Raw genomic sequence first — 17,537 nt, 5'->3', positions numbered from 1 at the left:
AATAAAATGTTGAAAAAAGTGGTTTTTCGATAGCTTTTTACAATTTCTATATGACAGACTGGATTTTTCAGTCTCGTAAATATTTTTACCAGAAAGCTCGTCTAATTTCTTTGCATAACTTTTCTTTAGTACTTAATACAAGAAGTGGGACTCTAACTGTTTTCTGTTCAGAGTTATGAGAATTTCCGTAAAAAAATCGAAGCAAAAAATGTTTGCGTGTAGTGGATTGTTAAATAATATTGTTGAACAAGTATTATTTTTTTAAATACCTTAAATCGGGGTGATATAATTGATATAATTCCAATTTATTTTTCAAATATTGAATTTTCTCATGATTTATTTGTTTAAAGTGTGTACCGGGCTTGATCACGCAATGCCCATGAACGTCTTCTCAAATAAATTCAAAAGAGCTTTAAAATATAGTTACTTTGAAAATTGTTTATTTTAAAACCAGGGTATCGTTGAAAGTTGCTGTTTTTCTTGAAAATTCCAGCCTAAAAGTATGCAAAATGGTTTTATATGTCAATTCAATCGTGAAGGCAAACTTTCTTTTAATATTTCATTAAAAAAGGACAATTAAAAATTAGTGTAGCTAGCTTATAAACTAAAAAAAATAATGTCAATTTAAAGTAGTTAAATGAATAGTTAAATTTTTTCAAACACCAAAATTCATATTAACTTAGAAAATTGTTGTGCTGAAAATGCGTTTAAATCTGAAGACATTTTATATTTTTGTTTCAATAACAATGAAAACATCTACCAAGCTTAGTATGGCTCTATACCACTCTTTTTGTATAAATAATTCGTATTTATCATTTATCAAAACACCCCGAACATAAATGTCACCCCGGGTTACAAAATTCGAAGTGTGAACTGAAATGTGAGTGATGTGATTAATTCATGTTTTTAAAATATTTTAAATACAGATTAGGTGTCGGAGTCGGAGTCGGAGCCGGAGTCAACAAGTTGTGGAAAGCTGGAGTCGGAGTCGGAGTCGGCTAGATTTGGTAGGCCGGAGTCGGAGTCGGAGCCGGAGTCACCAATTTGTAGAAAGCCGGAGCCGGAGTCGGAGTCGGAGTCGGCTTAACTCAGAAAGCCGGAGTCGGAGTCGGAGTCGGAGTCGCTTGAAATATGACCCGACTCCGCAGCCCTGGCTGAAACCAACCTCTAACATTTTTGCCGATTTACATGTATGTAACCCCAATACCAATAAATTTGCCAAAGACACCAATTGATCTTAAAAAGCGGATTTTTATATACACTAGGGTAGTCCAAATCCGGGACGGTTGTCAAAATTGTACATTCGGAACAAAAAATAAGTTATATAAGTATGCTAGGAAGAAAAAAAAATAAGAAAGGAGAGCTCCAAAGTGAAAATGAGACTTGAGGATTACTGGGTTATTCACCCTATCACAATGTTTATTTTTCCAACAATAAAAATCTGAAGCCACCTCGTTTTACGGTGTCTGAGAGCACCTTTAAAAAAAAATCACATTTCACAACACATTTCAGCAAAGTTTATGTCGAACGACACGAGTTGTACCCTTTTTTTTACTCGTTACATTGAGGTATGATTTAATCTGTCCACAACACCAACCAGACACCATCGATCTCCGTTGCGACGACGACGACGCCATCACCAAGGGACGGTCAATCGGGGTTGGCCCGTTGGGCACCATCTGGTCAATGAAACTGAGAGCAGCAAAAAAACGAAACCCGTTTGCCATAACCTCAAATTGATGGATTTGTGTGTGTGTTCGCGCTCGCGTATGCTTAACCTAATGCAGTAAAAAAACGACATTTTTCTTACTCCAATCGTCCAACATTTGTGATTCGAAAGAACTTCACACTAAACTTTTGGAAATTGACACTCTTTAAACTTTTCAAGTTTTGCACTGCAACAAATTTGTAACAATCCTGACGGACAACCGAACTGAGCAGCACAATGTGACTTTGCTAAAAGTCTAGTGCAAACTCTCGTGGATCCAACAACTGGCGGCGAAGGGATTTCCGCGGGAAGTTTGCCAATTACTGTACCGTCGTTGAGCGGTGCCACTTAATTGCCAACAATGGTCGGAATTACCCTCCTCCTGTCCAGCACCAGTTCACTATCTGATGCTGAGTGGAAAAAAGGCACGGCGCGTCGTCGTCGGTCGGCGAGATAAAGTTGAGCTCCACTCATATAAAGTAGTGCACTCTCTGTCTGTCCGTACTCAAAACTGTTCAGTGTGCGAAGAAACTAGAGTGTAGGGTGAAATGTGAACAAAAACAACACTCCGTGTTTTGTTGGTTGTTTACATACGATACGAGGGCGCGTGTGCGATGGGGTTAGGTATTTTCCGCAAAGTGATTTTTTTTTTAACAATTATCCTTTACTAAGAATCATTTAAGTTGAATTTTACACATGTTACAAAGAGCTTGCTTTTTATGGTTAAAACATCCCGCTCTTTTACAAATTGGCGAAAATCTTGAATGTAATCGACATTTTTTTAAAATATCATTAAAGTCTTGTAAACACACAGTCTTGCCTATTTACGTCATTTCCAGAGTTTTTTTTTTTTTTTTTTTGAAGAGGACCAATAAACTATTGTTTTTCATATGTTTATAGGACCTAATCAAAAAAAACTCTAGATTTGTTGCTTATCGATGCCTCTGTGCTCTATTGTACTAAGCTTTCTGGTTTTCCTATCTAGTTAGCATAAGAGAGCACAGAGGCATCGTTATGTATAAGCAGACTGTTTGTTTAACCCTTTCAGGCCTGAATTTTCAAAAAAATATTTTTTCAGTCAATGATGGGAAAATGATTTCTATGACCATACGAAAATTATAGGCTAGTTTTGGACATTTTGATATTTGGGTCATATATAACCCATCAGGCTCGAAAGGGTTAAGTAGGTATTAGACTACGGCAAACACACAAACTCATTTTTTTTTGTTTGACAGTTTGCCAAACTCGCAAACATAGCAAAATGTATGCAGACTGACGTTTCTGCAAACAAATGCAGGGAAACTTTCAAACTGTCAAAAAAAGCAAGTTTGTTTGTTTGCCACAGTCTAATACCTCCTTTATACTTGTCATTTGGTTCTTTTGTATTATTTTGTATTAAATTTGCAAAAGGTAGAATAGGGCCTTTGTCAATTTTTATGTAAAACGGTAAAAACACGATTTAAAACCATTTCTGATAACTTTTTCATTTCAATGCAAAAAATAAAATTAACAAAACAACATTTTTTCGATGGATCAACTATGGTCCTCTTGGAACGAGCTGTCAAGAAGGGCCGTGAAGTTATTTTTTTATAATTGATTTCAAAATCTATTTTAAATCCTTTGCAGTCGTACAAAAGGTCGCTGTACTAAGAAAAATAAGCTTTACCATGGTGAACAATAATATCACAAATTTAAGCTTAATTTAAGGACCCAATTTTGCATTTCTAGAGTTTTTTTTAAGGTCCTATAAGCTATTGTCTTTCATATGTTTATAGGACCTATTCAAAAAAAAAAATCTAGATTTGTAGACAGAAAACGTTTGCTTGTCTGTGTACGCAAACGCACAATACGGACACCTGGTTCTCTCAACACCTGTCTCCGTGACCAGATTAGTTCCACGCACGACACAACGGTTGTCAGCCAGTCACAATCGGGGCAACTTTTCTTTATCTTATCGCGTGCGTAAACTTAACGGTAGATAGTGCATGTGTACTAAAGGGGCCAGTTTGGTCCAGAGAGATGCCCTTGGCCTGGTATATAAATAACTCGAGTAATTGAAAGAATAACAGAAAATGTGTAACGTTTTGATAATTTATGACATTTTTGTTTCGAAGTAATACCTGAATTTGCACTGGTTTCGTTTCGGCAAAAAAAAAAAAACACATTTAAATTCAAAATAACAAAAACTCGATAAACGAGGAAAAACAACTTTCAACTTCTAATGGATTGATTGATCACATACCCTGGACCTAATGGCTTCCATGGAGAATGAGATAGTTGCATTTTTTAAAATCGATTTTATCCACTTTGGAATTTTACACTCAAAATTAGTTTGAAACCCAATTTAATGACTTGAAATATTTTTTTTTTTCAGTTTTTACCACCTAATTTTTTCTATTCAAAAATTTAGTTTCGTTTATTTATGTTTAAATCAGAGTGCATAGCACATATCGGCCACAAACCTGCTGAACTACGACGATGGCGAGCCAAATTGAATATCAAGTTGATTTTGCTGCGCAACTTCGTGTAAATTAATTGAAAGTGCACACTTCACAGGATCAATATCCCAGCGGCGATGCTGGCCACGTTGGATTGATTGAAGCCGGTCTTCGCTGGACGCACAGGACAGATTGTGACCGGACTTTGAAAGTACATTAGGGTTGATTAGGCAGGAATTCTTTTGTACAAATCTTTCTTTTTGTTTTAATTTTGAGTACGATTTGGAAACATAAAAAAAATTAAGCTCCATATTTTCAAAATAATAGGAAATGGTAACAAATTTTACTAAAAAGCAAAGCTACCCCAAGGGACCAATCATGACAAAAACCAACACCGCAATGTCATTAGCGGCAACTTCCGAGGCGGAGGCAAAACAAATCGGCGAATGCCAAACAGAAAAAAAAACTTCACCGGAAAGGTTTGCGGCAATCCGTAGAAAAAAAAGGCCAACACCATCACTGCTTCACTTTATTCTATCCCCCAATGTCCCATCGGCGGAAGCAAACCTAAAAGTACCGACGGCGCTAAAAATAGACCCCTCCCACTCTCGGAAACCGAATCCAGCAACAACAAATTTATTCTTTCCAAGACAATGACTTTTATTGCCAATTCCAGTTCGCATAAATGGGGAGGCTGGACTGGAAAGAGAGGAATCTCGAGCCCGTGGCACGATACGAAACGATACGACTGTTTGTCGATCCGGACGGACCTGATAGAGCACGACGACGACGACGACGGACGGGCGGACGGACGACGCCATCTGGTTTTAATGGCACAAAACTTAAACATTCGAGCAGCCACACTAACGGAAGATCAGTGAAAGTGTCCTGGAGGACGTCACTGGCGTCAAAAACTGGGTGATGTAATTCAAGTGAGTCCTTGTCTGAGATATTTTTCCCCCGAGAAATATATTTGAAAAAATTTAAAATGAATGACCATGAATAGTTGAAGATTTGTTATTTAACTTGTTGCAAGTAAATGTTCTTAAAATTTTTATATCTTCCCTATAATTCAATCCAAAAGTTGTCAGATTTTCAATCTTTTGTACTCATTGCAAAGTTCTTTTGATTACTTATCCTACGATGGTACCTATTCCCATTAAAGATCCGGACAACGTTTTTTTTTTCAAAATATTTTAGATCCGACCTCCAATAAGTGTATAAATAACACTTAAGTGCTCATAACTTTTGATAGGGTTGTCAGATCTTCGATGTTTCAGGCTCATTGGAAAGGTCTCTAAACACCTTTCTCACAAAAACCACAATTTTTGCTATCTTTCAAACTTTAGCTAAAATCATTTTTTAGCATAACTTTTGAAGTACTTTTCTAAACTTCATAATATTAATTAGGGTTTTCTGGGACCCAGGACGGATCGAATGAGACCAAAACGGTCCAAATCGGTTCAGCCCACGGCTACGTCACGACTGTCATCCACAAACAAGGCGAGTGAAGTCAAAATCGAACCAAGATCGAACCAAATTTTGGGCGCATAGCGTTTGAAAAGGTCGTATGCGCATCAGTCATTTATTTACAAAATATTAAACTTTTTTTAGTTTTTTTTCCTTAAAAAGATTTACATTTAATCTCGGATTTGAACTTGGGGAACAGCATTTAATTCCATCAAGCACCTAATGTTGGCATATCACCACCAATGCTTGAAAAGGGATCTATCACTGAATGGGACTGCTCGATATTCGATAGAACTTTCTGTCAGCGATCATTTCCCAAAACGATATTTGATCGCTGACACACAACGCCTATCATGACCGTCATTGCTTGGCGACGGTCGATGAACGTAAACACGAAGACGAAACGAACGAAAAATAAGCACCACTCAAACAGCCGCCCGAACGAAACAACGTGCTCTTTCTCTTTCTCTCGTTTTTGTCTCTCTCTTCCTAGTGTATGCTGCGTGGTGACAGAAATCATATGATTGCTATCATTGGAGAGATGATCGGAATCTCGGTAGAATGTCAAACGATCGCTCTATAAGCGATTTTTTTCCTAGAGGGAAGTCAACGATTGTGTGAGTGACTTTGCGTAGCACTCATTCCTTTGTGTGTGAAACGAACGAAAGTAGAATGTAAAAATCAGGTTGTCGTGGTGAAGACGATTGGAGTGTTCTGTCAGCTATCATAAAAAAAAGTCGAAATTTCGCAAGCCCTGATCACCACTTTGATGATCAAACTAGTTTAAAACATTTTCAACAGAAATTTAGTGAGTTTTTTAAAAGCGCAATTCGTTTTAAATCATAGGTCAGGAAGAATCAAACGTAATTTTTTGTTTCAGGGAAATTGATTCTTTTTAATTTTTAGTTTAGCGTATTGTGTTGTATTGCTTGAATGGGCAAGTCAGCCCGGGAGCATGTTGACAGCTCCCATACAAACTGAGCGTACCCCTTTTTGTGGGCCCAGTGGGCCTAGGATGGCGGCCTTCGATATTATCTAGCCAAACTTTTGAAAAAGGCGAATAGTTTAAATAAATATAGTTTTTGGCTTGTTTCGGTTTAAAACGACAAAATAAGCAGTCTGGAATCATTTTCATCAAAAACTTGTTTAGGGATACGCCGCGTTCAAATATAGGTCTAGAAAAGTTGAAGTGAGCGTGCCGCGAAAGCCGTGACGAAAAAAAAAATCCCATGGAAATTTTGAATGGGCGGACTCCGACGAGGCCCACTAGCCATCTGTCGGTGAATACGCGCAACTTACGAAAACTGTCAGCTTAGGGCCCGGCTGGGGCAAGTAGACCTTTTTAATATTTTGATATTATAAATGATAAATGTGGAGGAAATTACGTAATACTTGTAGCTACCTCAAATATATATGCAAAAGATAGTGAAAACTTACAAAAAAAATAATTTGGAAAAATAATTATGCATGTATTTCCTACGACCTTTTCAAAAACCACACGTAAACAATACTGACAGCGCCTCTGGTGGTGACTTCAGAAAACTGCATACGTGTCGGATCCTTGGTTTAGCCCAGTCCGGAGATAATCGAGTGCATTTTTTTCGGTGCACGGACTCACATCCAGACACAAGCACAGACATTTGTTCAGAATTTGATTATGTTGCTTTGGTGACGCAATTTCTTTGCTAATGATTCAATTTTTATGCTCTTCCTCCACAATTAAAGCTCTCCCTCGTGATTCCCTGATGGACGATGGGTTAATGACGTCGTTGATTTGAAAATTGAGAGGAACAGATTTAAGAGCTGCGAATCTCCTCCTCTTCCCATATTTTCGTTCGATGTCAAAGAATTCAAGCCATGTACTACCTAAATACCTGCTTGCAATCGATTAAAATGATGAGCCATGATATCTGAAAATTCAGTTTTAAATGCACATTTTTTTCCGGCATTTTGGAGCAGGAAAAATAAAAGAATCGCAAAAACAAACGGCCACACGAGAGTCGCACGAGAGGCAAAACGAAAATTCAAATCATGGAGTGCTGCGATGTTGTTTACTTGAGGCAGCTTTTCAGTATACCAGTTTTGATTGGACGAAGGGTCAATGCATATTTCATGTAGCCGGTGCCTGTTTACGATTTAATAAAATTATCAACTATGATTAATCTTTGCTTCTAATCATTATTTAAAAAAAATATGGAAAAAGGATAAAATTTTGAATTTAAGAAAACTTGCTATAAATTTAAATTTGGTTGTGAGTTATAAAAATACATACGACACATTCCGGCGTTGCAACGTCACGAAATTTTCCACTTTTTTTGCGAAATATGTCTGGTATGATATTAAAACCTGTTCCAAATATAAATATTATTACAGATTGGGATTGACAATTGAATTTTCTAGAAGTAGTGACAATGGAATGTACCATAATATAATGAAAAACATCTCGAACAATATTATGAAAAACAATCGAACAAATGCTATTTTGCGCTATTATAAGCGTTTTTAAGAGATTGGGCACAGATGAAAAAGAAAATAGAATTAGAATCAAATTGTGATCAACAAATGGGACAAGATTAGATTAAAATAAGGATTACTCACTAGCTACATCTACTGACAATAATTATTAGAATCTACAGAACAACGACAACATCAAGGGATGTGTATGTGTGTGACAAATTGTCCAAGGTTCATCGTAATCGGCTTTGGCTGGCCGGAAAAATGTTTTCAAATGAAGCAAGTTTTGTAAAAATATTTCTGTTGAAAATGCTGTTTAAGTTTAATTGCACGCCGAAGTACTGCTAAGTCAACATTATGTTCTCGATGGGAATAAATGCTTTTATCATAATTAAAAATAATTTTCCACTTTTTATAATTTTATGAAATTTAAAATATTCTAATTACATGTACTATGGACGACCCATAGATGCAAAACTGCCATAAAAACTTGTCGAAAAGTTGGAGCTCTCCACCGCTAGAGGCAGCACCGTGCATATCCTCGTTTTTGAACCTCAAGTTCCACGGATGTGCACCATAAGTGAAACGATAAAGCCGTATCATCGTCATGCATAATTTATTCTACCCCGAATCGGTCATATTTTTGGTGATTTGGAACAAGGACAGAAATCAAACATGGAGGTTTTGATTTGATTTTGTTATTTTTGTCAGTCTCTATATTTTAAGAATCGTTTAAAAATTATGATTCAACACCAAAAGATAATTCCATAAATCACAACGTGTATGTAATTATGTATCTATTTATGATAGATACATGAGTCATTTTTATTAACAAGTCGTGTATTGTTTAAAGTATCAAAATAATACTCTACCTTTGCAAAAAAAAAAATCATCTCCCCCTCAAATTCGTAGACTCATTTAACCCCACATTTACCCCCTCTTTCGGTAGTAAGTAAATATTCATTTTTAGCCCTTCCACATCAACCTGTGCAAGCAGCATCATTGTCGGAGAACACTCAACGTGTCCTTCTTCCCCTTTCCACCTTGACGACACGACCTCGAGACGACGAGGTTAATCGGATAAATTGTGTTGCATAATGGATGCGAAGTGGCTTTTTCGGCGAGGTATCTCCACTCCACCTCCCTCGGAGCAAAAGAAAGGGTTAAGGCCACAGGAATTTCATATACGGTCGCGTGTACTTTTTTTCGGCCTTCTATTAGAGCGGTAATTGAAAGCGAAGTGAATTTTTTCCTCTTAAAAGCGTTAACTTTTTTCATCCCGAACTCGCAACTCGCTGAAAGTCGAAACTTAAACATTCCCTTGAGTCAAGTTTGAGGGCGGGAATTTTCTTCGGCGTTTAAGCCCTCATCCCTTGTTTCGAACGTAATTTATAGTCAACTTTATTCGTTTACCCGACCATTGGTAAATAACAAGGGAAATGCTAAATAATACCATTCAATGGTATCAATTCAAAATTTTGATATTCACGAGCCCTTGAAAAAATGTCTAAAGTGTTAGTTAATACCAATCTTTGGTATCATATCAAATTATGATATTGTTTTGTTATTGGGCAAATTTTAGGAAAATAAAAAATTTTGACATACTGGTTCTTACTTAAAAACTTAAAAATGCAAATCTACTCTAAATTAAATCCAACTATTTTATTTTGGATTAAAAAAGTCATTTAATGATCTTTATAATTTAGGGAATATCGTACATTAGTATTTTGAAGGTATTTTAAATAAAAGTATTATAAATAAACGTGATTCATTAAAAAAAAACTAACTCTAATGATGTTTAACATTCTTAAAAAGTATGCTGAAGCAGTTGAAAATGATAAGAAAAAACTTTTACTGATTTAGACGAGTAACTTTACGACAACAATAGGTTTAACGTTCTCGTTTATTCTCGACTGGGACAGTTAATATGGCTGTTTTCGGCTTAGCAGTCGTAAATAATTAAGCAATAAATGATCCGTTTTCGTTCTACTTCCGACGATTCGATGTATTTAACATCATCTTCAGGGATTCTACAAAAACATTAATCATAGAAACATAAAAATAACATAAGAGCAAAAGCAGTCTAAAATCTTACAGAGCATAATCGTTTTATCGTCTGGGGCCCTAAGTAGTTAAACATAGGTTTAACGTGGAAAATTTAAAATTTAAGAACACATTTTTTGGTATGATTTCATGGTATTTTACCATCTATTACTGGGCAACCAAGGGCACATTTTGGTATTTGTTATTATGCCAAGTAATACCAAAGTATTGTATTCACGGGTTATTTACCCCTGCTCGGGTATGACTGCGAAGAAAGTTCGAGCAGGAATTCGTCTTAAGCACTTTATCGACAAACACTGAAACCGTAAAGAAATGAACTTTTCCTTCGTAACGCAGGTTGTTAACAATAAGGTACCATTTTTTTTAGATATCCATTTGGTAAACAAAGATGTCAAAAAAAATCTTCATACAAAATGTCCATGCAGAGCTGCTTTGATAATATTTTTAATTTGGTTTATCAATTTCTCTTTAAAAAAAAAATGCATCTTTAAACATCTTTATCTCGGCTAAATTACAACTGTTTTTCGATGATTCTTGTTGCATTTGACCTGGAAATATCACAAAGGTAATTTACAGCATGAGTCCATAATAGAAAAAAAATCGCGAGGTGAAAAAAAATGTTTTGTGGAACATAAAAAATATGTTCGGATTTTGGTCCTAATTTGGTGGGGAGTATTCTAAAGATTCTTCCAGATCGAATGTAGCAAGTTTAATCAAAATAGGATATTATTTGACTAATAGACACTTCCCATGTTCCCATAATTGTCCTATATGAATTTTTGAGTCAAAAATGTTATTTTATTCCGAAGCATGGGAATTTTCAAAAAAGGTAAAAAAATGTTGTTTTTCAAAACGACTCTTAACAAACGGAATTTTCTCGGAATAAAAATAGTGTCGACTTAAAATAAAACAATCAATAAATTGAAGTTTACTAAGTATCATCTAAACTGCACTCTTTTTGTTAAATGCCGATATCTCAGAAACTTATGGTCATATTTTCAATGTCAATGTAGTAAGGGACCATCCATAAACCACGTGGACACGTTTGTGGGAATCTTTTACCCCCCACCCCCTCTCTCGTGGACAATTGTCCATACAATCCTTTAATTTGTATGGATCGTGGACAATCACCATACCCCCCCCCCCCCACCTACTTTGGGTGTCCACGTGGTTTATGGATGGTCCCTTACTACATTGACATTGAAAATATGACCATAAGTTTCTGAGAAATCGGCATTTGAAAAAATTAGTGCAGTTTAGGTGATACTCCCTAATCACTCGTCATGTTTTCTCAATTCCACGAAAAAACTATTTTAAAAAATAACTTTCCAAAACTTTAAATATAATTTTTTTAGCTCTATTGAAATGTTAGACTTGATTTTTCAAATTTAAAATATTTTTTTCTAGGAGATCACCAAATTTCACGAATGATTAATTTTTTTGACATTTAAAATCGGACCAGAAGTTTCTGAGATGCCGACATTTAAAAATTTTGTGCAGTTTTGGTGATACTTAAAAACATTGAATTTTATTGTTTTTCTGAAAAAAAAAAATCAGAAAAGGGCACTCATGACTCACAATTTAAAAAATTTATAATAAAAAAAATAAAAAAAAAATAGTTCGATTTTTTTCTCAAATCGAACAATAATGACTTGAAAACGGTGCACTTTTAAAACGTGTGTTTGGTTCGGTTTCGATTGCGAATTTGAATTAAGGGTGCACTGCAACTAAGGAAGTTTTTGTCTTCTTATTCCAAAATTTTCAAACTTACGAACCCAATCCTGCAACAGCGGGATTGTAAAATGTAAAATTAGTCAAACTTTTTCGATGGTACCCGTAGTTTTGAAGATACTAAAATGTCTGTAACAAAAATCTTGGTGCAAAAGCATTGGTTGATGTGTACCGTTAAGAATCTTACAATTGGACAATTTTAGGCGAGACCTGCTGCCATCATCTTGACACGACATTTCCCACACATTTTTGCAAATTTTCCCATAAAAAAAACCATGAAAATCTATCGGTACCCGATTTGGCTCTAAATTGGCACAGTTACTTATTTTTGCCTTATAGAATAGAGCCAGGGGTTATCTCTTGAGATTTTCCAAAAATAACCATATTTATTGTCACCTAATTTCCAAAATTTACCTTACTTACTGTCACCTTTTTTTTCTAAGTCGTCTTAACCAATATCTACAACTTTGCCAAAGACACCAAATCAATCAGAAAACTTCTTCCCAAGATACTGATTTTTGAAAATGTACATACCAGATTAAGGGCAGCGAATAACCAAGAAGGTTAATGCTGCCAGAAATAAATGAATTAACAACAACATACTATTTTGTTTATGGATAGCTGCCAAAAGTATATGGAGACTTATATGGACGTAGCTTCTTTGGTCATAGGAAAGACCTACAAAAAGTAAAAAAAAATACAATTGAAATCCAGATCCGGTTTTCACGTAGAAAATTATTGCCCATATGCAAAAAACTTTCTTTGATTAACCCTCTAATGCCCAATTTTTTTCGAATATTTTTATTTTTCCCGTGTTTAGGAGGTCATTTTGAGCAACTTTTGTTCTACGAAAAACTTAACTTCTCTTGTTTTATCTTTTTCATGTTTCATTTTTAGTATTTAATTTGCATTTATCTTGTTAAGTTTATGTTTGTTTTCGGTAGTATTTGACCTATTCTACCACCTCTTATCATTACATTTTGCCTATCTAATTTTTTCATGTTTTTACAGTAACTTTTTCAATTTTTTGTATGTTTTTCACGTTTTTTGCTATAAAATGGCAAATTAAATTGTAAATAAATGCGTAGAGGCATAGTCTGGGGCACTAGAAAAGTTACTGCATACTTCTTTTTACTTTAAAAATAGGAAATGTAAGTAAAAAACACAGCCATAGTTGACCCCTAAAAAAAATTGTTTTAAAAACATTGGCGAAGTCACATTAAACAAGTAAAACTTTCAACCCATACATTTTCTAATTTTTTGCGATTTAAAAAAAAATCTTCTTCGATCAACTATCGACAAACCTACCCTACTTTTCCCAGGGCCCACGTTTCAGTTCACGTCGCGCTGCGCTAATTAGACATTCTTGCTCGCGGTGACATCAAGTGATGATGCGGGATGAATTTGACCGCGGCGCCGGTGTGGTGCGCAGTGTATTTACGCGAGTTATTTACACTAATTGAAGCGCCCAGCGATCCTCAACAATGCTATAGTGTTGATAGTGCTGCTTACATATATGGTAAGATATGGCGCAATATTATAGCACTTGTTTACGGGTTTGAGTACTGTCTTGTTTTGGCGACGCAAACTCGTGGAGAGATGTAATGTTTTGTGAGAATTATTATCTCTGCTATGTGAATTAATTTTCCAACTATATCAATTCAACAATTATAATTGTTTTTGCAACTTTGAAAATAGGATTAGTTGAACACTCTTCACATGTAAACAAAGGTGAAGTAAATTATGGTGGTTCCCACAGTAAAGACCACCGCACCGTAATCTTCGTTTCATACTCCAAACTCCACCAGGTGGGGTTGTTCTAGCTCATTATGTACAGTTCTATCCTGAAACATTACTCTGGTCTAGAGAGATTTAGCAAGTGGTAACTCCACGACGGACACACTAAATGCCACCTTCGCGAAGGCCAACTTTGTCGTTCAATTCCGTTCCTGGAAGTCCTCAACTTCAAACGCACAAGGTGGGACACCCAATTAGTTAAATGGCCTGTGCAAACCCCTTTGTTATTAGTGGTGCTAATTGACACCAACAGCACCCTCTTTCTAGTCCAGATTCTCGGGCAAAGCGGTTGGGACTTCCAAACCACCCTCGACAAATCCTTCTGCAGTGCAGAATCTCGTTACGTTCCTCACTCTCTCTTTCTCTCTATTAAATCGTAATCTTCGAAGGCGAAACCACAATTGATGAGGTGCCAAAAAGTTGGCTACTGAAGCAGCAGATTATGACGACAATTTTTTTTCTGACCGTGTCGTGCAGTTTAGTGCAACGATAATCCCTCTCAGAGAATAAGTGGATTATAAAAATAAACCACCACTCGAGAGGGAGGTGTCGCAATAAATGAAAAATCTGCAACCAGATCGCCACAAACTTGTATATTGATTTGTACGGCTTCGCAGCGTCCGACTGCGTCGAGCTCTGTTGAACATCGTGCGAACCTATTTTTTTAACGGTAGAAACCGACGACGTGCATGCAAATCCGGAATTTCTCTCTCAGCTCAGCTGCGTTTGTTGACGTTCAACGACACAAAGTGTTTGTGGCTCTGAAAACAAGTATTTTCCCTTTATTGCCTTTTATGTGAATGCAGCAGTCTCGATTTGGAAGGAGTTGTTGTCGACGACGCGGTTGACGACATTCTTTGAACTGACTGTTAAAACACACAAAGATTTGCTCCGGTGGAGCGACTTGAGTTGGGTTGGTGGCCTAATGGTGGCCATGGTGTGCCTACAGAACATAATTCCTGGAAGTTTTTTTTTTTTTTTTTTTTTTTTTAATGATGCCAAATTGCCAAATTTCATTTTTATTCAGCTATTCTATTCTTGAAAAAGTAACCCAGAAACGGAATTCAATCAATCGATTTTGACGAAACATTTTATTCTAAAATATCGGTCGGTAGGGACACCGTGGTGGGACTCGCGCCAACAGCAGCGCCAGCAGTGGCTTCCAGTGCTGTGAAAGTGAAAACGCACGACACATTAATCATCAAAAGCAGAGCTTCTCGAGTGCTTTGCTTTGCTGAATTGTAGGCTTCTTGGGGTTCATTGTGTGGCTTTTAAAAAATATTTACAGGTATTTAAAGTTATTGCATTCAGGAAAACCTGATCGTAAAGTCAGCATTAAATTTCTAAACCTAAATAAGATACGATCTGAATGATCCCTAGTGCCCTTTTTAATTTTCCCTTGATCATGGGAAAGGGCTTTTTTTTAGTTATTTAGTTTCAGAAATCTTGATTCTGCAAAATACACATCCTGACTTGTTTTTAATTCTGTTTATATCTATTTATTATATGCTCAGCTCATTTCGTGATTTTTATTTTATTCTAAAAAATAAACCTTCAGTTGAACTTTTTTATAAAAAGGTAGAGGTTATTCAAATGTGGTTGATGTAATGATTGTATTCAATTAAATTTCAAGAAAATTAACGATTTATCATAAGATTTTTTTTACAGTCAAAAACTTTAAATAAAATTGGATTTTTTAGAATCAAAAGTATCCTTTTGAAAGGACTAAAAATAAACTAATTTTAAACAATTTCAAATGGTAGGCTAGATATTTAAATTATTTATAAAGTCGCCCGATTTTTTGTATTTTTTCTTTTTTATTTGGTTAAAATTTTATGAAGGCCTTCTTGTTGACTAAAAAGGTTATGTTGAGCCATTTGTGTAGTTCACCAATACAAGGCTCCATACAACTTTGGCAGCTGTCCATACAAAATGGTAGGTAAATATTCGAAAAACCTATATCTTTTGGAGGAATTTTCTGATCGATTTGGTAGCTTCAGAAAAGTTGTAAGTATTAATGAAGATTATTCAGAAAAAATATTACATGGAAAATCGGCCGATTTGTAATTTAACTTTTTTTTTTAAATATATTTCTCAAAATGCTTATTTATTTAATATTTTATCTTTCATATGTGCCGAGCTCCTGTAGACTAGTGATACGGGTTTCACCTTGCAAGCGGGAGGTGATGGGTTTGATTCCCGTCTGGCTTGGCAAAGTCAGATTCCCTTCAAAGAGTAAAAATGCTCAGTGGAAACCCTGACAGGCAGGTTTCGACTAACGGCGTTTTGGATTTCCAATCCGGAGGTCGTGAGTCTGATTCCCGTACCGAGATGATAAAGTTTAAAAAAAAACTCGTAACTTTTGATTCAAAGGTTTTGAGCCATAGAGATTTTTTTTTTTTTTTTTTTTTTTTTTTTTTTTTTTTTGGGAGGGTGGTCCAGCCGCACATCGTTGATGTTGAAACTTCTAAACTGGGCCCTCGTCCTGTCACGTCCGTCATTAGTCTTGTCGTACATTACAACTAGAATCAGATCTGCCAATGAATTAGTACACTTCGACCAAATAAACACTGACGCTGTATGGATCTGACTCTAGAATAAATGCACAGTTGTGTGTTATTCATAAGTCCAACTTATTCAATTATTCATTTAAGTCCAAATATTCATTTGCTGACTACTTTGGATTGAACATCTAAATTTTAATCTAAAATCCTCTAAACTTAATGTTCAAAACTAAACGTTCCTTTAACTGTTGCAGTACTACTTCTTTCAAAAAACAATAAAAATTTGTGAACTCTCGATTAAATTTTCAAAAGGCCCTATCTTCCTATGCAGGGATAGGTTGTTTTGAAAATTTAATCTAGAACTGATATACAAATAGGATAGAAATCGCGATTTGAAAAAGAAATGACCATTTACGTCAAAAGATCCGTAGTTCCTCGATTCGCAACAATGGTCGATACAACCATAATCCGAAAACCGTTAGTTCAACAGATCAACGAATTTTGTCCGATATCATTACATTATTGATTGATCGAGACTCTATGGACAATTTGACATAAAAGAATGCCTAGTATTCTACATCAATCAAAGTTTATTGACAGTATTACTCTAACTTAACAATTGCAATTAAATTTATCATCAAATAGATTTAGAAAGGATACAGATTTATTTTAAATGCTAATGCTAAGTAACAAATCAATTGTACTATCCTGAAGTCCCACCTAAATCCCACATTGTGATAGTGAAAAAGTCACAGAAGCAGCGGTGTCTTGTGCAATTGTGATATTTTCACTATCGGAGAACTACCTAGTTCACGAAGACAGCTTATCGGTCAACGCTTAAGCCCTGGGGCTGCGGCAAAGCGAGTTCTCGTAGCATGAAGTGGTGTCCATAGTGCTTATAAAAAAGAATGTATACCCAAATTTTAACTAATGCACTAGGATCAAATCATGCCCCTTGACTTTACAAGGCCCAGGGATTTTGAGCCATAGAGAAGTTTTGAATGAAAAATCAAATTTGCAATCGAAAAGTATGTACTTAACATCAATTTAAATAAAGTGCGCCGTTGTAAAGTTTAGTTTTAATTTCAAAAATTTCAGGTTTTCGATCATTAAAATAGTGTTTACTAATCTGTCTGTCTAATTTCTAAACATATTTTTTTTCGAAAAGTTCGGAAAATTCGCTATACATTTTTCTACCCAAAAGCCCTCCAGTTATAATGTTTATGTCTCAGCAACTAATGGTTAAATTTTTAATGTTAAAACATGAAACATTTGTGAAATATTCTGATTTCTTCGAAAAAAAAATTATTACAAACATTTCAAAAGGGCCAAATATACAATATTACGTTTTTAAATTGAAATGAAAGCAGC

General features: G+C 35.6%; 1 protein-coding gene across 6 annotated transcripts in view; it reads right to left on the bottom strand.

Moving 5' to 3' along the window:
• LOC120427898 (protein phosphatase PP2A 55 kDa regulatory subunit) overlaps positions 1–17,537 on the bottom strand; it is a 77,939-nt gene that overhangs the window by 32,944 nt on the left and 27,458 nt on the right. Inside the window, exon 1 of one of the 6 annotated variants that reach the window (XM_039592836.2) lies at positions 1,811–1,841. The exons of the other annotated variants lie outside the window; for them this stretch is intronic. Coding sequence (XP_039448770.1) covers positions 1,811–1,826 — 16 coding nt within the window. The 5' untranslated portion in view covers positions 1,827–1,841. Of the gene's footprint in view, positions 1–1,810; positions 1,842–17,537 lie in introns of those variants that run through there. 6 annotated transcript variants of the gene reach the window in all.

Source organism: Culex pipiens, chromosome 1 (assembly GCF_016801865.2).
Source record: "Culex pipiens pallens isolate TS chromosome 1, TS_CPP_V2, whole genome shotgun sequence".
Lineage (NCBI taxonomy): Eukaryota > Metazoa > Arthropoda > Insecta > Diptera > Culicidae > Culex > Culex pipiens.
Note: the sequence above shows the minus strand (reverse complement) of the source record. Positions and strands in the feature narration are given on the sequence as shown.